This window comes from Lagopus leucura, unplaced genomic scaffold (assembly GCF_019238085.1).
Source record: "Lagopus leucura isolate 7727_CA_CO unplaced genomic scaffold, USGS_WTPT01 Super-Scaffold_100002, whole genome shotgun sequence".
In the NCBI taxonomy this organism is placed as follows: Eukaryota; Metazoa; Chordata; class Aves; order Galliformes; family Phasianidae; genus Lagopus; species Lagopus leucura.
Genome location: NW_024962263.1, coordinates 49,291,687 through 49,316,733, shown reverse-complemented (window position 1 = coordinate 49,316,733; position 25,047 = coordinate 49,291,687). Strand labels below are relative to the sequence as shown.

Below are 25,047 nucleotides of genomic sequence, written 5' to 3'. Positions count from 1 at the left end.
AAGGATGTGTCATTGAATTGGCAAAAAATGGCATCCTTTGACAATCATCAATACACATTGAAAGTTTATGGAGGCCAACAAGTGGATGTGAGCACAATGAAGGGTGGGAGGTGCATTTCAGCAGTGGCGACAGCGTTGTCAAAGACAAACCTCGTTCCAGATAGCTATGCATGTCACAAAATGAAGAGCGTCTCAGTCAGCTCATCCATGTGAATCAAGCAGATTGCAGTCAAGGAACTGCGTACAGAGCTGAATACCAGCTTCAGTACACTGGAAACAATTGCGTTGATATCAGAATATTGCAGAGTTTGTGCCGGGTAGGTCCTATGACTGCTCACAAAGCAACAAAGAAGGAACACCATATGCAAGTTTTTCAGGACCTCTTGAACCAATCCAAGGCTGAAATTGGCAGTTTCCTGGATCACATTGTTACTGATTAAGAGATGTCATGTCATCACTGTGAGCTGGAGTCAAAACAGCAGCCCATGAAGTGGTGACATGTGAATTCACCATTCAAGACATAGCCCTCAGCGGGTAAAGTGATGTGCACTGTCTTTGGGGATAGGAAAGAGGTGATCCTTCTGGATTTCCTGGAGCCCAGACCAACCACCAGCTCTGACAACTACACTGTGGTGCTGACTAAGCCGAAGGCTCAAACTTCCAGAGTCCATTCAGAGAAGAAGACAACCTTTCTCTTGAATGCAGTGATGCTAGGCCCCATACCAGTTTGAAGATCACAAAGCACATTGCCAATCTTGGCTGGACTGTCCTACCACACCCAGTGTGTAGTTCAGACTTGGCATCTTCTGACTTCCATCTGTTTGGGCTGGTGAAATATGAATGGCATGGGCAGCAATTTCCTAGCAACAACACTGTCATAGCAGCTATAGAACAGTGGGTCACCTCCACTGATACAGACTTGTATGAGCTGGCACGCAGAGTCTTGTTCATTGCTGGCAAAAATGCGTAGCTTGTGATGGTGACAATGCTGAAAAATAGTATTTTTATAGCTGAATATTTGCTCCGTCAAATACAGTTACTGTACTCCTTGTATATGTTGTAGTTTCCATGGAAATAAACAGGAGGCACTACTTTCGGAGCAACCTATGTACAATTTTTGGTAGAAACGAAATAAAACTGGATAAGGCAAGCAGCACACATTATTGTTTGTGGGCTACGTGAGAGATATGATTCAAATTGTCACCATTCAAAAGTTGGAGGTGCCTTTGGAGCATGTTGGCATCTGGCTGACCATAGCTGTTATGATTGAGAGGGTTTTGATTCATGAGCATTATTTTCGTCTCTTCTGCCTTCTGGATCATTCTCAAGTGTAGATCAGTGGTTTAGTTTCAACCTGGAAAGTGTTTCCTGTTGCATATACGTACATGAAAAAATCCTTCCCACCTTAAGGAGGGTCTAAATTGCATGAGAGAAGGGCTGGTTGGGGCACTGTCTTATCTAGGACTACTTGGACTTGTTTCTTCTCTTGGTCTGAGAGTGCACAAAACTACCAGAGTTTTGGAAAGTGTGTGAGGGGTGAGGGCTTAGGAGATGTGTGTTCTGCTTGCTACTTCTAATCCATTTATGCCTGTCTCAAGTCGTTCCCTGGCACCTATCACCTTGGTAGCTGAGCATGTTTCTCAGGTGACCATGGCTTTTTTTTTCATCTTTTCATCTGTTTAATAGCCTTATCTTCTTCTTGTAAAATCTTACTTTAATAAAGTTGAGAATTCTCACACAGGATTATAAACATGTGTTATTAAATTTTAAATCTGTTTTGAAAGTGCCTCTATCCTACTCCCTCCAAGTAAAGTGACCTTTTTAAATGGAGGGAAGTGGGTTTAGATGACAGTCATGATAAATGCGGTCATGTTCACTCAATAAAATAAGGCCCAGTGCATTTGAGGATAAATCAGTGAAATGTACAGCCCCACCTGTCTGTCTCCATCATTCATTTCCACTGTCACTTTCACAGTGGCTGATGGATCACAGTTGCTGTAAAATTAGACAGCCTTTAATCTCATTTCATCCTGATTAGCTTCTCCTTACCCTTTCCCTCTAACTCACTGACTGACACGCTAAAAACTCACACTGGGCTCTGTTTGAGCATGGCGTACAAACTTCTCTTCAAATACCCTTTTTGCGGGGCAGGCAGGTGTTCCACTGGCTGGAAATGGAAAAAAGGAGAGAATGTGATTTTCGCAAGATTAAAGCAAAACAGCAGACAAAGGCTTATGCAGAAATAATGGAAGCAGCAGTCTGGGCAGTGTGTGTGATGGGCCAAATTCTTCCTGTTACATCCTGGCAAGTTCAGGGAGTTTGTGAAGATCTGCCGCTACCAGAAACTGAATTAGCAAGATCACTAGCATGTAATTTTGACTGTATCTATGAAAGTTAGCTCCTGTACAGATGTGTGTTCATAAGGAATTATAGCTTATGACAGAAGTTTTCAGGCGCTTTCCTTTTATAGCAGTCTTGTTAATTGCCCTAGTTTTAATTTCTGTGTGCAATTCACGATTGTGAGGGACCCTGAAAATGATCAGGGAGAAAGGCTGTGACGTTGATGATTTCCCCATTTCGGTGCAAAAACTCCCTCAGGTGCTGACAGCATTGCCCAAATACCACCCTCCTGTCCTGGGAAAGCTTCTCTGGGGCTTTTCTGTGAGCTGCAGATGTTAGTTCAGGTCATTTGGGCCCAATCCCCCAACAGTGGGAACGTTGCCATTGAGTAAAGTGGGAGCTGGGATTAAGCCCTTAGTTTTTGAGGTTTAATTATCATCGTAAGTGTGGAAGTCTTATTGCATAGTTTATATGCATGGAAACAGCAGAAGAGCTTAAAATATAATTTCTTCCTCTGCTGGCCCTGTTTGTGTCAATATGGAGGATAAATAAAGTATTTTCAAAAAATGGAAATACACCACACGAAAAATATGCATGTGTGCTGTCTGTACACCAAGTCTTTAATAAATACTATTCTTCAGTCACATTGACTGAAGGAAGAGCCTGACTCAACCTCTGTCTTGGACCTGATTTGAAAATACTGTAGCACACTGGGATAGGTAGTAGGTAGGAACTAAAGACCCTGCAGACTGGTCTTGGGGAACCTCTTCTTGAGAGGAGTGATCGAGAGGCATCAAAGGAGACAGCTGACTTCTTGTGGGAAGTCAGATTCATTCTTTAGTAAAAGCTTCCACAAAATCCTGGGAAGTTCAGTGGGTTTGAGAGATTTTAAGATGGGAAAATGTTTTAGATTAATGAGTGGGAAAAGCACGGTATGGGTACTAAGGAAATAAAAATCTCTGTCATTCTTTATCCCACTGCGGGAGTCTATAGGTAGTATAAATTCTTCGGCATTGCCTAGTATAGGATTACATTCCAGCTTTGTTAAGTTTGCATGTAACAAATAACAACAGTTAATGATCTTCCATTGTATTTAGCTGCCCAATTTAAGAATTGCTTCACTTACATGACTTTCAAGAGTGCAGTCTATGAAAATGATATTTGACCTTTACTAAAAACGAACCTTACATTTTCATCATTGCCTTGGCAAAAACTTCAGGAAGAAGCTTAAATGAGCCCCCTTGATCTTTAAGAGCATGTGTCCTAAATAACAAAGCTGTGCTCATTTCTTATTATTTTTATTTGCGTGTGCTGTACTGCACAAATGCACTCTGAGAAAAATAAAAGATAATAAAACAAATGAAATGAGAGATATATCAACCAAAATAATCCAAGTGTGAGATAGGCTGCCTTTTTTTTTTTTTTTTTTTGGCATTGGCAAAAGAGCACAAAGTAAGAGCTGGCCCTGAGTCATATTGATTTCCCACTGCACTGGTTTCCTAAGTGCTCTGTTGATCCGTGTCAAGCAATAAGTTCCCTGCCTGTACATGCACATCACCTCCCCATTTGTCCTCACCTAGATTTAAGGTACCCATATGATGAGCTGAATAAGGACATCATTTTTCCTACTGGTGTCACTGGGCCAAAACTACAATATGTGGTATGATAACTAATGCTGCCTAAGTTTTCATTTACCATATAGAATCACTGGTGCTGTATGCCACAGCACAATAATATATGCATATTATGTATAGATAAGCCCTTATTTTTGTGTTTTAATATTTACGATGGAAAATGTAAGTTGAAAAAAAATAGAATATTGTGACTGTGTTTGGTCTGCAGTAATTCCAGTGTCTCCAAAAAGAAAGGATGCCGCAAACCTAATGCCACAGTTTTGATCTTTGTTAACAAAGGGCTTCCTGATTAGATGAATAGGAAATGTGTGATTGTGCTGCTAATGACATTGTACAGGAAATTAAGCGTATACATTTGGAAAAGGCATTAAATCAGCAGGACCTTAATTTAAAAACTTAAAACTGTATGGAAATGCAGCTTGTTCATTGCTGTGTAATAGAAAGCTACTGAACACACTGACTCTTCTTGTGGAAACATTACCAACAGAACAAAGCTGGGCTGAGGTTTTTATAATGTTTCCTAGCATACCAGGATCCCTAACATCTGCTTATTCCAGGAAAATATCAGACAACTTCACTCATTTCAAGATTCATTTTAGAGCAGCATATATATGTGGGGGAGGAGGGTGGGGGTGAGGAACCAAAGGGCCAGCATTCCCGCTTTATGCAATTATCTACAAGATCAAATAATGTGAAGTTACTAATAAGCATCTGTTTCTGCTATTAATTCATCAGACATACATGCTTGGGGTTGATGCCTTCTGTTATTATACAAGTTATATAAATTATATACAAATTCCATCATGGTGTTGTATTTTGTACCTTTGGAAGTTTTTATGGAACCCATGCCCTGAGCTGATAAAGAACTCTCTCTTTGCTTGCAGTTATGCCATATAACAGTGCGCATCATTGCGTCGTGGAAGTGGAAAACTTCTTGTTTGTACTCGGAGGAGAAGACCAATGGAACCCAAATGGTATGTACACTGTATTAAAAGACATGGGCAGCATCTGCCTTCCTCTGTCTGTCTGTCTGTCAGGTCAGCTGATGTGGTCATTAGTAAGTTATTTTGAGGACCTGTAGCCAAATTATTGAGCTACCAAAGGCTACTTTCAGATATTGATGTAATAAATATCTGGTTCTTCAGCATTAGCATCTCTGTCATTCATCAGCTCCCACGTCCCTCGAGAAATGCCACAGGCAGCAGAACAGACTCTTTCAAGTGCATGCACCAGGCAGCAGCTGTTAAGAATTTTAACCTTCATTTCCAGTCTCCTTCCAGTCATAATATAATAATGCAATTGCAGTAGATGAATGCTTCCTTTCTATTGTCAAACCAGATACTCGCAGCTAAAGTTGTTAATGTGTTAATTATCTAGACTGAGATTCTTAAACTGGTCCCTTTTTTAGTCTTGTGCAAGAGCTTCTCATATAGATTATCTGCTGCTACCTTATTTGATTTGATTACTTCATAAATTTACTGCAAAGAGAAATTAAACAATTTAACAGGCTTCTGAGCAAAGCAAAAGGAGAGTACCATGCCTTGCAAAATTCACAAAATAGTCAAGACATTGTTAAAAAGCTTGCACATGAAGAAAGAGTTGTAGTTGTAGCAGCCTGTGTAACAGAGATAATTATGACTGAGAAACCATAAAACAGCTTGCAGGTACACATTTTTACTTTAAAACACCAGAGGATCCAGCTGAAATTACATATACTGCATATATTTTATTGTGAATGCCCCATTTCAGCATCTGCACTAAACCAAATTATAGAAAATTGTTACATCTGTTCACTTCCTAAAACCTGAGACAATCCAGTCCACCCTAGAAACATATTTCCGGTGTACTTAAAATATCACTAAGTGTTTTGGGAGAAGAGCCCTTCAGTTCTGCAGTTTGAATCTCCTTTATGTTATGCTATATTACGCAGGAAGTACAGGGGCATAATTAATGGTAATTATTATTAGGAGTATCAGCCACAGCCAACAACTGAGGGCCCCTGTTGTGCTTGGTGGTAAGCAGATAACATAAGGCAGACCTTGTACCAGTCAGTTTTTAATTAAATAGCCATGTCATATGAAGGACGAAAGAAAAGACGAATAATTATACAGAATTTAAAGATGTGGAAACTGAGTCACAAGCTAATAGAGAGTTGTAAGAAGAAGTGAACGCCCTGTGACTGAGACAGGACTTGAACATGTGGTTTGTGACATAGATAGCACTCAAATTCTAAGGCTGCCTAGATCACTTCCTGAGCTGAAGGCACGTGCAGCAGACATCCAACAGCTTCCTTGATCAGTGAGAATCAGAGCTGTGATTTGTCCGTAGTGAAGTTACAGTGAAGGAAGTGGGAACATTATTGATGCTGATCTCTGTACAAACTTACCCCAAGCGAAATGGATCCTATTTGTCTCAAAAAGTAGACCTAAAAATCATAATTTACATTCAGAGATATTTCTGGACTAGTTCTTTTTTGAAACCGATTTGCTCAAAGTATGCAGCTACACGGGAACTGCTCACACATACTCACTTCTGCGTAAAGACCTTTCCCTGCTATCCTCATAGAACAGAAGGGTCTTCAAATGAACCTAACTTGAGCTTTCCTGCCAGTGCATTTCAAGGATTCCAATACAAATGGAAAGGTGCCAAGTGTTGTTTCAGTGGATAGCGGCAATGGAAGGAGCATTATGCATTTCTTTAGGCACTGTGCCAATTCTTGGGAAGCAAGATGTACCCCAAGGAGTGACCATGCACATTCTGTGCTGCTCCTCTGACTTCCTGACAACCTAGGGAGCGTGGTGATATTTCTTCTCATTTTTTACATCCTCCTATGGCATCACCTTTCCAGTCACAAGGGATCCTTGCATGAGTAAATGTTGATGAGAGCAGGTTGCAGAGCAATGGCATGGATTTAGGACAAACATTTGTAACCTTCAGAGCCCTTCACCTTTTGGCATGGGTGCAGAAAACTTGCTGTACAGAGCACAGCAGCATCTGCCTCCTTTTCTCTCATTATCTCAATTTACTAGTCCTGATTTCTGTTTACTTCTCACAGTTTCTGCATTCTGACAAGTGCTTCATGGCATGTGCAACCCTATTGACTGATGAGCAAGACAAAAATAATAGATACAGTTGTCTTTGAAACTGAATTCCAAAATTAAATTGGAATGAAACCATTTATACCAGGCAGCTTAAGGAGGTTATCAAATCCTTTTCCTGCCATCACAGGCATCATATAGTCCCATTTTGTAAATTTTCTAAGCTCCATTTGAAAAGCAGTTGGATTTTTAGCTTTCTCTACTCCTGTTGGAAAGCTGTTACAGAATCCAATTGCTCTCAATGACTAGGAGCCTTATTCTAATTTCCAGTAAAATGTATTCTTTGACTGTCTAAATCACCTTGTTCTCGTGCCAGAGTTGGCCTTTAGCTTAATAGCTTTTCCCCTCCTGGAGATTTGTTCCTCTGATGTATTACAGGCAGCATTCCTCTTCCCTTTCAGCTTTTGTTTTGCTGGGTGCAACAAGCCAAGTTCTGCTGGAGTTTATCTCCTGCCATAAGATAAACATCTTGTTCTTCTTGTCATTCTTGTGGATCTTCTTTGTGCCCCTTCCAGTTTGATTTCATCTTCTTTCCTATGAAGTGACCAGATCTGTATTGTGTATCCCACTCTATTCCCAATAAAATCTCATTCTACTTCGTGCTGCACAATCTTCTACATATGTGGGATTTATACCGAATATGTGCATGGCACAGTATGTTAAGAGGCCAAGGTCTCCAGATCAGAGCTTTGTAAGACATGAGTGAAAAAGCTGCCATATAGCCAATGACTTCTGAAGTCCCAAGCAACTCTGAAAGATGCGGTAAGAGCAGAAACCTCCTCACAGGACTTGAAACTTGTGATCAATACTTACCTTGTATTGTAATCCCGCTTTTGTAGTAGAAATAGATGAATGCATGTCCTAAACAGTGAGACCTAGCTGGTCAGGTCCTGCTATTTTACTCTTCATTGAATTTGTAACTCTCAATATCTATTCTTCTAAATTGTCATTGTAGACTAAAGGAATTCAGATAGGGACCAAGAGCAAAGTCTACCTTTTCTAAACCCAGTGGAAGAATCCCATTTTCCTTTAGCTTATGGGGCTCTCACCCTATACTCTGAGATGTGTTTGAGCAGTGCTCAGCATGCAGCAAGTTTGGTCCTCAGTAGGCACCATGCTGGATTTGGAACACGATACATGGCAAGAGAATGAGTTTGCTTCCAGGTAGAGTACTCAATGCTTTCTTTATCTGTAATCTTGTAGAACGTGATCTTAAATGATTATGAAAACAGATTCTAGCTGTATAATTTTTCTTCTCATCAGTCTCCTGATGATCTATTTGCACATGCTGAACTAAGAGTAGAATGCAGCAGGTAAAGTGAACCAGTCCTACAGAGGCTTTTCCGATGCAAAAATATTCACCTTGTAGAATACCCAGTGACCATTTATAGAACTGTGACATACGCAGTTGGGTTATTCTGCTGTCCTTTGAAGCCTCTAATTCAATTTTTTAGTCACACTTACATAAACAAAGGTTTCTTTTTCAAAGGTCCTCATCTGTTGAAGTCTCAGGTGTTACAAGAAATTGCCGTACACTCTCTTGCTTCAGTTTTCTCGCTGTGATGTCAATCTGCATGTAAAATAAAATGAAATCTTAGTATCGTGAAGACATGCATACAGTTCTTGGGTTTGACAGCAAGGATAAGCTAGTTAGCCAGCGTATGTTGCTCATGTTTCGCATTTTTGCTAACACATCTGGATGAGATTATAAGAGTATATTCCCCCTTCGATGCACATGTGTAACTCCTAACTTAACACTGAAAGTACATGGTAGAATAAGCCATCTAGTGCAAATACTGCATACCCCATGCTGATGGCTTATGAGCCTTCTAGTTATTTGCTCACTGTTTTTTACTGTGTTCCACATAGAGGTGAAGAGAAAGAAACGCATATGTTCTCCCTATGATATTTTACCTGACACAAAACACTCTAACCATAAAATGCTATAGGGATATTCTCTTTTGGGCAGTAATTTTGTTTAGTGCTGTGATTTACTGTGGCTGTGAAAGTACCACAGCATCTATAAGTAAATTTAAATACATGTTTTCAAGATCTTATTACAGAGAGCAAGAATAATCTCTATCCACTTTTACTGCTAACAATTGCTAATTCAAACCTTGTAGTGCCCCATTTGTTGAATTATTACTGTACACATCGTGTAATCATACATTGTTGTAAACGGGGTAACCCTTCATAAAAGCTGGCAACTTGTGAAATATACGTAATTTATAATACAATCATGATGTTAAATACATGAAACAAACAGCTGAGTGTCAAAATAATCTATCTTCACAGGGAAGCACAGCACAAACTTTGTTAGCCGATACGATCCCAGGTTTAACAGCTGGATACAACTTCCACCCATGCAAGAGAGGTAAAAACCTACATGTTTTTCAATGTATGTTTTATCATCCTAAGAATAGCAGAAGTTTGTCTTAGTGTGGGGATATAAGGATGCCTACTTTACAAATTCTGAGATAAAACTGCAGCGTGCAGTTGCTTCCCATTTGTCTCCTAATTTTTTTAAACATTCCAGATTCAAAACTCCACATGCCAAACCCTGCAGTGCTAACTCGTGCAAAATAACCATGGACTTTGTGCAATTACGGGTTGTCCGAGTGCAGTCTGAAGGGTTTTTCTGAAGTCTCTGTAGTATCCTGTCATGTTACCTGACTGAAGTGTTATGATGAGTTTGCAGTAAACAAGCAGTAATTATAGACAGATATCGTACAGAGAGCTGAAACCTTCATATGTTGACCACATCCCGTCTCACCACACCAGCCATGGAGATCTCTCCTCAACATGACTTACCTTGTCAGAAGACTCAGAATCCTGGGTGGTCTTTGAATGAAGTTGCTGTCAGCCAATGCATATTAGAGTAGCATACATTTTAATCCTGCTGTGTACCGAAGAGCAGAGCTGCGTGTGGACTTGAGCAAGGGCGTGTAAAGATGGCATAGACTTAACTCTGGATCCCAAATCCTAACCTAACAGGAAAAAAGTCCCCTAAACCTGATCTGAATGATGTGTGTTTCATAGGAAGAATATCAAAGGCAGAAGATCACAAGTAATCATGTTTTTATGAAAAACTATTCCAAAGACAATCCATCTTTCAGATGAGCACCCGTCTTTTCATAGAACCACTGTACAAGATATCCCACATCACTCTCCTGGGACGCTCTCCGTATTTCCTGTGCTATCAGTATTACCATTTTTCAGTTGTCCACAGTGTTCAGGTGCCTGGCTCTCTGAGTATCTGCAAACAAACTCCCAAGGAGCTCATGTGGCTGGCTGAAGGGTTGGGTTTGTTTGACAAAGGTCAGAAAGCAGGTAGGTGATTGAAGGTTGGAGAGCAAAGAAGGGAGTTCTTTCACCTCCACAGTGGGCAGTTGTGTGGTACTGGTGAATGCGGTTGGTAATTCCAGGTGCTGAATACCAGTTGTGTCGTATCCTGCAGGGTGCTGCCACCTTTATCCAAGAGTAAGAAAGTCTGCTGAGCTTGATGGTTGCTTAGCAGCTGCCCAACAGCAAACTGCAACATGTTAGTGTCTTAGAGACATATAATGGTTTAGGTTGGGAGGGACCTTAAAGACCATCCAGTTCCAGCTCCTCTGTCGGAGTCATGAACACTTCTCACTGCATCAGGCTGCCCAGAGCCGCATCCAGCCTGTCCCTGAACGCTTCCTGGGACGGGGTTTAGCACATTACAGTTTTAATTAAATGTAACAACCTACTCATACATAGTTCCTTCAGCTAGGGACTGTACTTTGTCATCTCTTCTATTCAGGATACATAGGATGTAGACTTGTCCATTTTTTTTCTTTAAAGTCTCCTTGGCATAGGGGCTGTTGTTGGAAAACAGTGATTTTCAAGTTTCTGAAATGCTTTTAAAAGTTAATTTGCTTATCCTTAATGACTTTCTCAGAGTTGTTACAGCCTTTAGAGGTAGGGCCTGGCCCTGACAGTTTTTAGGTCATACAAACTACAGGGATCTTTTATGCAGTCTCTTTCCCAGCTCCTTAGTCAGATAAAGTTCTCATTAAAGTCAATAGGCTACTTTTCTCCCTCTAGGAGTACAGGGTCACGCCCTGTTATATCTGCTGTTATAATGCAGGCACCGTTGACAAGACAGACTGTTTAATGGGTTCTTCTGAGTCATTATGGTCCATCAAGTCAAAACCCACTTAGGAATTTTAGTCTGAGAATAATTGGCTGGATAGACTCCTTTGAAATGACTGCCAGGTAAATGTGGGTCTCATTCACAGGCAGTACGTTCTCAAGTTGAAAATCTGTATGAAATATTTGATGAGTAAACTTTTATTTCATATACTAAAATCCATATCTGATTGATTTTACTGTTTGAGCTATAAAGAAAAATCTAATCCCTGTAGGATTCAGAGCCGTCAGCGTGTTTTGCTTTAACGCCACGTTTGGCTTCTTTTCATTTGTAGCATATCTCAAAAATAGTTGCCTCTAAAAAGTGTGCAGTGTTTTCAGGTGTGTGTTGCTGAGAAAAGCAGCAAATGAGTCATCAGTTATTGAAATACTGATTGGCCCAAGCATGCAATGAGAGTGGGATAGCGTTTGGAGAGCAGTCCAGTTACACTAACAAGTTTAATGGAGAACCAATCTCTGAACTTGCAGAGTGAGTTGCAACTGAGCACCTCTATCCAGTGCTGTTCCAGCCTACCAAATCAGCCCAGAGCAGGGCAAGGGGTGGAGAAAATTTATAACTTTCTGTTCTTCTTACATTCCAATTAGAAGATTTTATTTAAAAAGACTGTATTCTGCCAAGGCATGGAGAAGCAAGCACAAGTGGATCTGATCCAGGCTGCCTTCTCTAATTAAGCTGAGTGGAGTGATAAAAGAAGCTGCAAAAAAAACCAACCAAACAAACAAGAAAAAGACAGAAAATAATTTTATGTTTTATTTTAGCCTCTGACTTCAATAATAGCATTAACCTTTGTTAAAATGGCTTTTGCTTTTTAAAAGCAAACCAAACACTCTAACAGTGACCGTGTAGTAAGATCCAGATTCTGTTGTGAATGTTCTGTCCTGTTCTGTTGATCGCTCACAGTTTTATACCTCAGACCGTTATTTTGTGTTCCAGAGCATGGATTCATTTTTGGTAGAAACTAGAAGGAAGTGTTAGAAATGTTTCCCTTTTTGTGCATTATGAGAAAAGTTACTTAGGTTGCTTATTGAGGGAGAGGGTTGGAAGGAAAAGCATTTCAGAAACCAGAAAATGTCAGACACTTGCAAGCTCTGAAGAAAATCCCCAAATAATTGTCTTATTGTCCATATCCACATTCTAAGGTGCATTCCAGCTACTTAATTAGAGTGGGTAGTCTCTTCCCAGTTTTGTAGGAAAAGTGGTCTTGTGAAGACTGCTGCATTATGTTTTAATCTGAATTTACAACAATTTAAAAAGCCTTCCCTTAACAGCGCATCCCTCGTGTGCTCTAATACTGAGAAGTTAAAAACCAAAAACCTTAACATATCAGTGGCAGGAGCTACTGGGTAAATAAATATTCACCTCCAAGCAGAAGAGTGAAGCATGCTGATGCTCTCATTTTTGCTCCTTATAGTGACACTGTGTGGATGAAACCAGGAGTACACCTACAGAGGGATGTTCACAAAATCTCAGTTATAACAGTAGTGCCTACCAGTAATACCTACCCCCTTTGTTGAATTTGAACTGAAAAAATAATAATAATAAAAAAGAGAGAGAACCCGCTATTCCTATATAATACTATATACCTACTAATTGCAGTAGAGTTTGGTTTTGAGAATTCATTCTGTTGCACTTTTTATTAGGTTTGTTACTGAAAATCTGACTAAAATATGTCAAGAACTGCGAGAGCAGTTTGTTCATGGTTTGTCAAAGGAGATGGCTAAGGACAGATTGATGGGCACAAGAGCACCCCAAGTATGGATGCTGGTAGCGCTGCAGGTTTTTGCCAACAACAGCAGGGCCAGAGGAGATGTGAGCTCTAGCTGAGCATTTCTCAGCACATTTCACAGCACATGCCTATGTAGGATGTCTAACTGGATGTGACCTCTGTAGCTTTTCCTGCTCCCAGGGGGGGAATGCGGGCTGTCTTGCCTGTCATATGCTCTCAGGAAGCATATAGGCACTTGGTTTCCTCTAACGCTTTTACCCGCTGTCAAATTAGAGTGAAATCAGCCAGCAGGTTTTTGGTGAGGAGACAACATTCAGACAGACATGGATACACGTACAGTGTAATCAAATAAGCTTTGTTTCCATAGAAAATCAGGCTAAAAACATAGATGCACAATTTGCTGCCCGACCATGCAGAGCAATACATGCCATCAGCTTCTATCTACCCATTGACAGATAAATTAAATGGTCTTATTTAATTCGTCAGTGTAGTTGGAGGCACTTAGCGACATTCATTTCCTCCTGTTTGCATCCTTCCTTTCTCTAGGCATATTCTTGAGGAAGTACTCAGAAGCCAGAGAGCACCATGTTAGCTACAGAGGTAGGCTTGTGACCCAGCCTGGCCTAACTGCAAGGCTCTGGGCTCACACAAAGTGAAAGGGTGGTGAGGCACTGACACAAGATGCCTAGAGAAGCTGTGAGTTCTCCATCTCTGGAGGTGCTCAAGGTCAGGTTGAATGGGGTCCAGGGCGGCCTAGGCTGGTGGGATGCGTCCGCCTATGGCAAAGCTGGAACTGGCTGTGCTTTAAGGTGCCTTCCAACCCAAGCCGTTCTATGACTCTATGACTTGTTTAGTCCAGGTTCTGGTTTGGAACCAACAATTTTGCTCAAATTCTGTGTTCAGTTTGGGGCTCCTCACTACGAGAAGGATGCAGAGTTGCTTGAGCTTGTGCAGAGAAGAACAAAGCTGCTGAGAGGACAAGAAAACAAGAATTACGAGGAGGGGCTGGGGGAGTTGGGTTTGTTTAGTCTGGAGAAGAGGAGGCTGAAGTGAGACCTCATTATTCCCACAGCTATCTGAAACGAGGCTGCAGCAGGGAGGATGTCCATCTCTTTTCTCAGGTGACAAGTGATAGGAAGGAAACATCCTCAAGTTGCAGTACAAGTTTTGTGGTCATTACATTGCATATCAGGAAGAATTTCTTCATGGAAAGGGTGGTTGGGCATTGGAATAGGATGACCAGGGAAGTGATGGAGTCTCCATCCCTGGAGGTGTTTAAGAAATAGGTAGATGGGGTGCTAAGTGATGTGGTTTAGAGGTGGACTTGGTAATATTAGGTTATGGTTGGATTTGGTGATTTTAAGGATTGTTTCCAACCTTAATGCTTCTATGATTCAAATCTAGTTTTTGTGCTGTGCTTTTTTTTTTGCCATTTTTTCTCATATCATTGTAACTTAGAATTAGAGGCCTCTACCCTGGCAAAACTTCCTACCATGGAATAATCAGGGGAGCGTTCCCTGACCATTGCTTACACCAAGTAGGGTCTCACAAAATGATCTTCTGCTCTATTTTTCCTTCAGTAACAGACACCATTAACTTTAGAGTCACGAGAAAGACAAGCTAATATATGTCTAGTAGTCATAACCAGAAAAAAATAATTATTTCCCTGCATACCTGAGTTGCATGCAAAACCAAACAGGTGGCTAAAACTTTTCTCAGAGTTAGCTGGATGGAGCCAGACCTTTTTGGAGTTAAAGGGTAGAAATGTAACACTGTGCCCAGGTTAAGGAAAGTTGTTCTATTTGCAGTACTTGCCAAAAGAAGAAAAAAATGATAATTGAAGAAAAATTTTGATGATGTGGTTCTCTTAGTAAATTGGGAACAATGACCCTTGAAGGACCATAAAGAAAGTGAATGTCAAGATAATTTATTATTGTTACATTATCTACCTCATTTTTCACTGTGTCTTACTGAGTTGTTATATCTCTTACAAGGTATTGCCCCGAACATTAATGAGCACCTTTTTATCTTTCACGGGTGTGAAAAAGCAACAAACAGCTTTAAAAAAAAAAGGAATTTTCTGTCAGACTTATGTGGGCTTAATTGTTTTGACACCAAAAATAAGGTGTGAGGTATTCATTTGACGCAGAATGTGTATTTGATTAGCAAAGCAGACAAAGTCTTTAGGATAAATACAAGCATGAGAAGCTTCTGGGCACTTCAGAAAGTATCATTTGGAATAGCAGCTATCTTAGTTGAGGGCGTGAGCTGGATTTTAAAGAGGGAGTGGCTCATTGGTTGTTGGCTCCTGTTGTTTTCTTTTGCCCTGTCCTCCAGGAGAGCCAGCTTCTATGCCTGCCGCCTGGACAAGAACTTATATGTAATTGGTGGAAGAAATGAAACTGGCTATTTGTCCAGTGTGGAGTGCTACAACCTGGAGACAAATGAGTGGCGTTACGTGTCTTCCTTACCACAACCTTTGGCAGCCCATGCAGGAGCCGTTCACAATGGCAAGATATATATTTCAGGCCAGTATCTTTTACAGTTCCCACTATAGAAATATTTTATATATATATATATATATATAAGTTGAGATACATACATCTACATCTACATATATATATATACATATATACACATACATATACATATATACATACATATACATATATACATACATATACATATATACATACATATACATATATACATACATATACATATATACATAAGAAGATATAAAAAAAAACAAAACCCAGGGCTAAATTCCTGCTGGAGAACAGCATCTTTATTTACAATAATCAACAGAGGTGCATTTATTTTGCAGGAGGTGTTCACAATGGAGAATATGTCCCCTGGCTGTACTGCTATGACCCTGTGATGGACGTCTGGGCCCGAAAACAGGACATGAACACAAAACGAGCCATCCACACTTTGGCTGTAATGAATGACCGACTGTATGCCATTGGAGGAAACCATTTGAAAGGTCACATTTCTAACAGTGAAAAAGCATTTCAGTGTCACCCATCTCCTGATAAAGAGTATTTTTGTTAGACAGTCATTGTTAAATGCATTAAAATACAGGCAACACAATTTAACAGGACACTTGAGCCAGCAATTTTAAAAACATTTTATGCAAATTATTTTAAAATTATAACAGTACATTAAATATATGAGTAATGAATCCTTTAGATAATAAAAATGGGAGCTTCCATTACTCAAAGGCACGGACAATTTGTCATTACCAAGAATTCAATGAAACAAACAGATTATTCTTTGACCCGAAAGTACCAGCAATATTTTCCTCTGTAAATCATTTTCCAAATTGTGCAGTTAGAGAGAGCTTTATTCAGAGCAACATACAAAAACAAGCTCCAGATTTAATGAGAGAAAAAAAAAACAGCCATTAAATATTAGGACTAAGCTCTTTAGATCCCTTTTTAGTATTAAATATAGCTTGTTAATTATGATTCATTTTAGAGATCTCTTGTTTTCATCTTCTGAAAAGATTTCATGTTAAGCTAACTACTGCTTGGGCACCTGGTACTTTTGTCTTAATACTCACATGCCGTAACTATTACTGTTGAAGTAGAGAGATTCTGTTATTCTGTTTAATCCAACCACTCAAACAAAAAACACAGCTCCTATTCATTGTTCTCTGAAAATATTTGACAGTATAATCACTTTATTTTTTTCCTTTTGCTTTCTTACTTAAGGAAAAGAAACAACTAGGAAACAAACAAACAAACAAACAAAAAAACCAAAAACAGCAAAAGAGAAGATTAAAAGAGAAAATTGTAATGCAAAAGGAATAGTAGGAAAGGTGATGTTAACCGACAATGATACCATGCCATGTGCCTGAATGACTCTGGCACCCAAGTCCCAGTGAGACTGTGACATCTCATGCTGCTTTTCAAGATCTGACTGCATTCAGCTCACTTATTTGTTACTGAGCATCACAGCTTGAGAGTCTTGAGATGTATCTGCCCTTTGGTGATTACAAAGCAGCTGTTGCTTGGAGCCATTTTCTCTCTCAGATATGGAAGAGTGGCACTGCAGTTCTTTTGGTGACATTTCTGTTGCCTTGAAGATGTTGTCACATCACAGATACGTGCTTAGGGTACACCTTAAAACAACTTGCAACTGATCCTGAATACTAGGTTGTTCTGGGACCAAGTGGCATCAACTGTCTAAGCTCCACCTTCACTTGGGAGACATTGATTCCTGAGCAAAACTTAACCTGTTTTTTTTTTTAATAGTTTATATCTGCTGACCTTTGGGAAAGACTGCCTGGATAGTCTTTTCCTACATATTCAAACGTGCATTAGCACTGATGAATGAGGAGGAATATTGCTTGAATTTGCTTTGTTCATTTTTATTGAGTGTGCTTGTGATTTGTAGAAGACTGTGGAACTAATGGTAAAAGCTTTTAACAGATTCATTTGAACTGAAGTAATGGGATATTATCATTATAGAAGATGGCTTAGGTGTATATGGTAATATTGAAGAAAATTGAATAGTGATGTTGTAACAATGCAATTGCAACTATAAGTTAATACATTTAACAGTAAAAATATATATATCTAAAATAGTATGCCGTAATTCATGTTCTTCTTTCTCAATGCTGCTACCCAGGTTTCTCTCACCTCGATGTAATGCTTGTGGAATGCTATGACCCTAAAGGTGACCAGTGGAATATCCTCCAGACTCCCATTCTGGAGGGCCGCAGCGGTCCTGGCTGTGCAGTCCTTGATGACAGTATTTACCTTGTAGGAGGATACAGCTGGAGCATGGTGCGTACTTTCTGCAGTGATCTTTCATTCCTGCTGAGCTATTGCACCCAGAGTGTATATTTGTCACAAGGGACATAGAGAAAGAAAGGGCTGAAGTACAGGCTGCCTAGAGAAGTTGTGGATTCCCCATGCCTGGAGGTGTTGAAGGCGAGGTTGGATGGGGCCCTGGGCAGCCTGGTCTAGTTCCTGACTAGTGGTTGGCAACCCTACTTGCAGAAGGAGGTTGGAAGTAGATGATCTTTTAGGTCCCTTCCAGCCCAAAACATTCTATAATTCTATGAAAGTAGCTGCAGAGACAAGTTTTGGTTTGGTTTTCAACTTGTGGAGAACATGTAGTGCCTTTTTACCTCTGTGCTTTTCTATTTCAATGAATTATTATCATATTATACTCACTGATAAGTAGTAATGTAAAAATAAGATGTAATTTGGTAGGGATTGTATGCCTCTAGCTCTGCTTATAAGGAGCTTTGTAAAGGAGCCTGGCTTTCAGAAGCCGGATGCTCTGCCCATAGGAAAACCAAACCTTCCTAAGGGTTCTTAAGTTAAGGCCCAAAACTGCGAGTCACTTTTGAAAAAAGAAATAGCTTTGCATCTTTAATGCTCCCAGGTAACTTGGACTTCACCTAGGACACTTTTTCAGTACAACTTTTGGTTCTGTTTCAGGGCGCCTACAAATCTTCTACTATTTGCTATAGCCCTGAGAAGGGGACTTGGACGGAGCTAGAAGGAGATGTTGCTGAGCCACTTGCAGGTCCTGCTTGTTCAACTGTGATATTGCCAGCCTGTGTGCCGTACAACAAATGATAGTGGAGGAGCACTGACACGGACACTGATTGCATTTGGGAAAATAATGACGGGTGACGTAAATATTTTCTTAGAACAGGATTCCTGTTAAACAAATCTACTGTAATTGACCCTTTATTCCATATTTACGCTTTAGGAGCAAACTAAAAGAGAACAAAAAGAAAGCGTTGTCCCATCTCAGATAGAAGCCAGTGTCTTATGAAGCAAGTAGCTAAAACACGCCGAACATTACATGCTGACAGACTGCCATTTCAGACTGATTTTAACTTTTTCCTGCTGCAGAAAGATTCCTCACGTCAACTCTAACTTTAAAAGTATGAAGGCTAAATGTTCAGACACAGCCTGAAGAGACAAGATCAGTATTGTGCATTGTATCTACCTGCATGTGATCTGTGTTGAAGTCATGAGGATGTTGTTTTCATGAATGCTTCAGAATTCAGATAGTGAAAAGCTCACTCTGCACTGCAGAATTGTCTCCTCCTGAAATCCTAACCTACAGCTACTACACATGCTCTGCAAGCAACACAGGATCAGAAGATTATAGAAGGTAAAGAAATGTCGTTCAGTTTTTGCACAGCTTGTCATCAAATACACTCTGCCTTCAAAGACCCCACGTGTAAGTGTTGTGGAAACCAAGACTACACTGAAACCCATGCTTTACAGAGCACTTCTTTCAGTAGCCAATTTGGGGATTAGGGTCAAATTCTCCTTGTCACACTTGTGTAAAGTCAGAGTTGTTTCACTGAAATCACATGGAATGACGACTTTCATGTTAGTATAGCAGAAATTCAGTCCTACACCTTAAATTCTGGGTTCATAAAGTAAGTTATTTCCATAACCAAGTAACGAAGCACCAGAACCCTTCCTTACTTTTTCTCACCCCCCCATTAGGAGCACATGTGCTAGTTGCTTCCAAAGACAACAAGACTGCATTTAACTGTAAATGTATTACTTTGGACTATTAAATGATTGCACACAATTTTAGAGGGGGACTGCTGAGTAGTTAAAATACTCCCATGTGACTGGTCTTAAATGAAAGATTTGTATTAATGATCCAAAGTAACATGAGGCTGGACTTTCCACTGCCTTGTAGCTCGCGTAATCATTTACACAATGCAAAGCAAGTTCAGAGTGCTTTATTTCAGACTCGCTTTATGAACTTTTAGTTGCTTGCACAAATCAGACTGTCCATGTTTTTAAGCTTATGTCTTTCTGTCCTGGCATTGCAGAAGCAGTGACAAAATCTGAAGTCTGGTATTTAACATAATCATCTACACCTCAGCAAAATATATGCGGAATTCTCCTATTGTGGTTTACTGATGCTACATCCATTACTCTCAAGACCATCTTCCTCACTGATATAAAGTGATATTGCTCCATTGAAGCCAGTGTTTCATTTGAAAAGCTTTCATTGAAGCTTTGATGTGCTTCTGGCTTGTGTCAGATAAGAATCTGGCCTTTAATTTGCTTAGTTTTAACTGGCTGCACCAAGTAAGAGGCAAAGCAATCTCACATGCTGCGTTTTCAAGCTTGTGCATATCTTTCATGATAGGTTGTAATGCTAATGCATTAAGCAAGGAGCAGATGACTGCTGGAGGTTGGTTTCTACTGCAGAGGCAATAGACGTGAGGAGGAACTCATTATTTGCTTTGCAAAATAGAAAGAGGACGAATGTATTCAGAAATTACACCATATATTGAAGCTTGAGAGCAATATAAATAATGGAGAGCAAATACTGCGGGACTGTTTCTTTCTGGCATCAGTCCAGTTTTATTGCAGTACAACTCCTGCAGAATTACGCAGATGTAAAATTGGAGTAATGCAGTGAAGACTGATAAGCATACACATGCAATAAACCAGTTGATGAAGTAGCTGCATGCCTGGAAAATGTTTAAACAAAATAATTATCTGAAGATGCTAATATTTGAATGTGTCGTTGGGGAATTTTCCAGTGAGCATCACTAAGGAACTCGTAAAGGTGGAGTGTATATCCTGAAATCTCAATCCATTTCTACTATATAGTGCAATCTTAGTTGGTTTTGTATTTATTTATATTGTTCAGATCCAAGGGATCCCTTGTAAAATATATTTGGTGCAATCATGACTTTTTTTTTCCTGTTGAAAGTATATAAATATAAATATATATTAAAAGGAAACTGTCAAGATACTAAGCGAGGAAACTTAGAACAACATTTAAGATCACGCTAAGGTCTGCCACTAAACACTGACTGTCACTTGTCTCTACTGAAATGCACCATCTTAAAGGACATTTGTTGTCCTTTTAAGTGGTTCTTTTTTTTATCAAGATAATTTAAAGATTTAAGAGGTCTCTATGTAAATCTTTCTATCCTTCAGGAAGGCATGACCAAGGAAAGTGCTAACTGAATAAGTCACAAAAAGAATGTAAATTTTGTACAGTATTAGACTGTGTAAATGAAGCTTGCTCGTAGGGGGAAAACTTTAAATAAAACTTTATGTACTAATTCAACTGTCTGCCATATTCCTACTTATAAAGTGTATGTATAAATAATAACTACATTAAATTCTTTGGAACTTTTTTATCATGTAGATGTGTAAACTTCCTTTATTTTGTGGCCATACGTAACAGTCTTGTTGCCTCCAAGTGCCGTTGCTCAGTGTTTCTAAATGGCATCGTGACAATACAGAGAAGCAGTACCTTCCCCCGAGCGCAGTGCTTGGCCTCAACACGGAGCAGAGGCAAGGCAGACCTGACCCCTTGGTTTGGAGCAAGTGAGAGCTGTGCTGGGGCATGGCTGAGGGTGTAATGGAGGAGTTACAATCATAGAGTCTTAGCATCATTATCATTGGAAAAGACCTCTAAGATGTCCATCCATCAGCCCATCCCCACCATGCCCACTAAGCATGTCCCTCAGTGCCACACCTCCACGTTTCTTGAACACCTCCAAGGACAGTGACTGCACCACCTCCCTGGGCAGCCTGTGCCACCGCTGCCTCACTGCTCTTTCTGAGAAGAAATTTTTCCTAATATCCAGCCCTGGTGCAACTGAAGGCCATCACCTCTCATCCTATTACTGAATGAAATGACAGGAGGATCTGCACTGGCTTTCTGCTTGCTGTCTGCTCTTTCCGGGCACTCGCCTCGCCTCCCTAAGCAGGCATTCTTTGGATCCCAAAAGGTTAGGTCAGGAGAATACTTGGGTGCTACAGTGCTCAGGTTTACAATGCATGAGTGCCCTGCATTTCTGTGGTGTGTGGGCTGAGATAAGCGTCAAGCTGAAGCCCGCCTCTGTGACAGTGGAGGAGAACTCCCGCTGGCAGTAAGGCACAAACAGAGCAGATGTGTCTCAGGTTCCGGCCCCGATCGGGCCAAAGGGAACATCTTTTCCGTTGCTGGTTCATAGATGAGCATCTTCTGCAGGAGTTCCACACTGAGCCTGCTCCTCTGTTCTCCTCTTGCCCTGCCACCCTTCCTGCCAAGCATGAATCTCCTCTTGCCCCTCAGGACAACGCTCTTGCCTGAGCACTTCTGTAAGCTGGGCACGGATAACCCACTGACCAGTGAATGGAGACATCTCTTCGCTCCCAGCCGTGAACCCCATCCGTGACCCAAGCAGTGTGAGATGGCCAGATAGCTGCTGACATGCAACTCGTATGCCTGCCCTTAGGGAGGGCAGAGATTTAGAAATTGCTTTTCACTGATGATAGCATTGTCTTCAAAGGTGCTGTGCCCCTTTCTCCCTGAAGCTGCCATTGTTTTCTGTCACATTTGCTCTCCTTCCTGCTTTTAATATAGTGATTTAGTAAGGTTAACTGCATTTGGGAGCCAGTTTATGAGAAAAATCCATACCAAATCTCTTTATATGCCCTTCGGTCACCAGTAAAGTACCGTAGTTGCTTTGTTTTTAAGGAACAGACCATGTTTCAGCTTCCTATTTACATGGAGCTTTCCAGGTACAGACAAAGGCAGAAATCACAATGAGGTGATTGCTGATGAGGGCAAGGTAGTAATGCCCGGCAGCACTTAAAGATACACATTCTCATTTCTGTTGTTAATGCAGCAGCAGGAAAACATCAGAGCTTCGGTCTCTTGTGTTCAAGGCAGGGATGGAGTGACAGCAGTGCTGGAGGTCAGAGCAGGAAGGAAAAGTACACTAATGAATTCTGGTGGGTTTGTAATGCCATAAAAGATTCAGTTAATCTGCAGCATAGATGTTGATCAGCAAAACTGAACCTAACTCTCTGGACCTTGTCAGATGTATTCTGTGCATGTCAGTGTTCCACACCAATTACAGATTTTAGAAGATGCTCTCATGCAAAACTATATGCCCTAATATATAAGTCAGCTCATATGTAACTAAAATTAAAATCTGACTGTGGCAAATCTCTGTGATCCTGATATATGAAAATCCAAATAAATGATTTGTTCCCAGAAATGAAAAATAACTTCAGCAGGAAATTTCAAAATTACTTATGCAGGATTAATCCAGTTCAATGAATGCATCTTGCGTTGATTAATAAAGCATTCCTGAATTGCAAAGTAAAAAACGAGAGGAGACTTCTGGTGCTGCTGTGTTTGTGTATTTCTGAAGCTAGGGAGAAATCTGCTTTTACAAGAGATGTGGTCAACCAGTGTAAACAGAAATTAAATACAAATAGTGATTTTCTAATTGTCTGTTTTCTCCCTGCAGCAGAAAACTACCTTTGTGTCATTGATCCTTTTCTTGAAGAACACAGGTACTGTGTTACCTGCCACAATATGGGATGAGCATCCAACACGGTTCTACAATGACTCCAATTAGCATCCAAATGACGTCTGTGGGTTTATCCGGAGAAGAAAGGCAGAACTGGAGCTATTTTCCCCCAGTTTCGTGGCACACGGAGTGCTCCCTCTGCCCAGAGCCCTGGTCAAGTAGCATTTGATTTTAGTTTTGATTCAAGTTGCACTTGAATTTAGTTGTCCTTACAAGTGAACAGATAAGAGGGAATCTATTTAGAAATTAAAAACAAGGGAAGGAGATTCAAAAATGCAGCATTTTCCCAAGTATTTCTTTTCCTTCAGCATCTGCACATGCACACAGAAAATCAGTTGGATTCATTTAAAGTGGTATCAGCACTTCATCTAAAAGGCTCTTCTTCCATTTGGAAGATCCTTCAATCACTGCAGTGTTTTCTAAAAGCATTCATTGCAATTTCAAAAGTTGTACTATGAAAAACACCTTCAAAATCCTTCTGTTTCCAACTTCTTTCCAGCTTCCTTCTCTGCCAGTACAGAGAAGATCAGGAGATTTCTTTCAGACCTACAGAACTGCAGCCTAGAGCTGCAAACGTTGAAGCTTTGCACTGGGATCTTCCCTTCACCAACAAGCCTTGCCCCGGTCAGGATATGATAGAACTGATATTCTGGCATTGCTCAGGATGGAACGTACTCTTCTTAACAGTATTTGGAGGGTGAAAACCATCATCTGGTTATGCAGGATTTGGGTGTAAAGAGTACAGCATGATAAGCTTTACTGAATGGTTTTTACTTTTTTACTTACAGGCTGCGCAAAAGATGCATCAACTCACTGCAGGAAAGTAGTAGAATCACAGAATCATTAAGGTTGGAAGAGACCACTGAGATCACATAGTCCAATCGTCAGCCCACTCCCACCATGCCCACTATCCATGTCCCTCAGTGCCACATCAACAAAGTTCTTGAGTACCTCCAGCAAAAAAATTCTGTTGTCTTTTAAGCTCTTTTGCTTCTTTTAGTGGAAAGACATTAAATGCATTTGTGAAAAACACATTTGCCTGGCACACTTCTTCTTCCACATCTTGTGAATTATTCTACAACAGTACACTTTTGCCACAATATGTTCTCCATCAGTTTCATAAGCAACTGAACACTGTCAGTACCCAAAATGAAAAGACAGAAGATTTTCCAGCTGTGCTTTATTTTGGCTAGAACAAAGGTGCCATTCTCTGGATTCCCTCTTCTTATTTTCAGAATGGGCCTCAAGTGAAAATAAATCTGGGAGCTATAGGAATTTGTCCTTCTGATCATGAAAACACCAGCTCTTCCCTTTGCCCTATGAGGAATGCGACCAGAAATGAGCCTTGGTTGATGTGTGGTTGTTTGTTCTGATAGTGTTTACCATGTCTGTGCCCATCCCAAATTCATCCTATGAAATGTATAATGGGCCGCCTGGTCTAATGGTTGGTAACCCTGCCCACGGCAGGGGGGTTGAAACCAGATAATTTTTGAGGTCCTTTTCAGCTCAGGCCATTCTATGATTGATTGGTTGATAGTACTGCCATGGTGCAAATAAAGCCCCTAGCACAGCCACTGCCAACACCTCATTTCCCCAGACCTGTTTTCCCTTCTTTGTTCCTCCTTAACATTGCCACTTCTTGATCTGGCAATGGCAAGACCAGATACTTCTGCCTCGTTGCATGTTTCATGTTGGCAAATGCCATGCACTGGCTCTATAGTTCAGAGTGTAAATAGAGTGTT

The 25,047-nt window shown here is 40.4% G+C and overlaps 1 protein-coding gene across 4 annotated transcripts in view; it reads left to right on the top strand.

Annotated features, from left to right (window-relative positions):
* KLHL14 (kelch like family member 14) overlaps positions 1 to 24,308 on the top strand; it is a 63,460-nt gene extending 39,152 nt beyond the window's left edge. The window contains exons 4-11 of one of the 4 annotated variants that reach the window (XR_006178491.1): positions 4,859 to 4,948; positions 9,368 to 9,446; positions 15,313 to 15,503; positions 15,803 to 15,961; positions 17,611 to 17,768; positions 18,432 to 19,119; positions 23,243 to 23,458; positions 24,094 to 24,308. Coding sequence is in view for 1 of the 4 variants with exons in the window: in XM_042869421.1 (XP_042725355.1) it covers positions 4,859 to 4,948; positions 9,368 to 9,446; positions 15,313 to 15,503; positions 15,803 to 15,961; positions 17,611 to 17,768; positions 18,432 to 18,572 (818 nt within the window). In the remaining 3 variants the exon portion in view is untranslated. Of the gene's footprint in view, positions 1 to 4,858; positions 4,949 to 9,367; positions 9,447 to 15,312; positions 15,504 to 15,802; positions 15,962 to 17,610; positions 17,769 to 18,431; positions 21,141 to 23,242; positions 23,459 to 24,093 lie in introns of those variants that run through there. The other 3 variants (XR_006178492.1, XR_006178493.1, XM_042869421.1) reach the window with 3 other exon arrangements.
* The last annotated feature ends 739 nt before the right edge of the window (positions 24,309 to 25,047 follow it).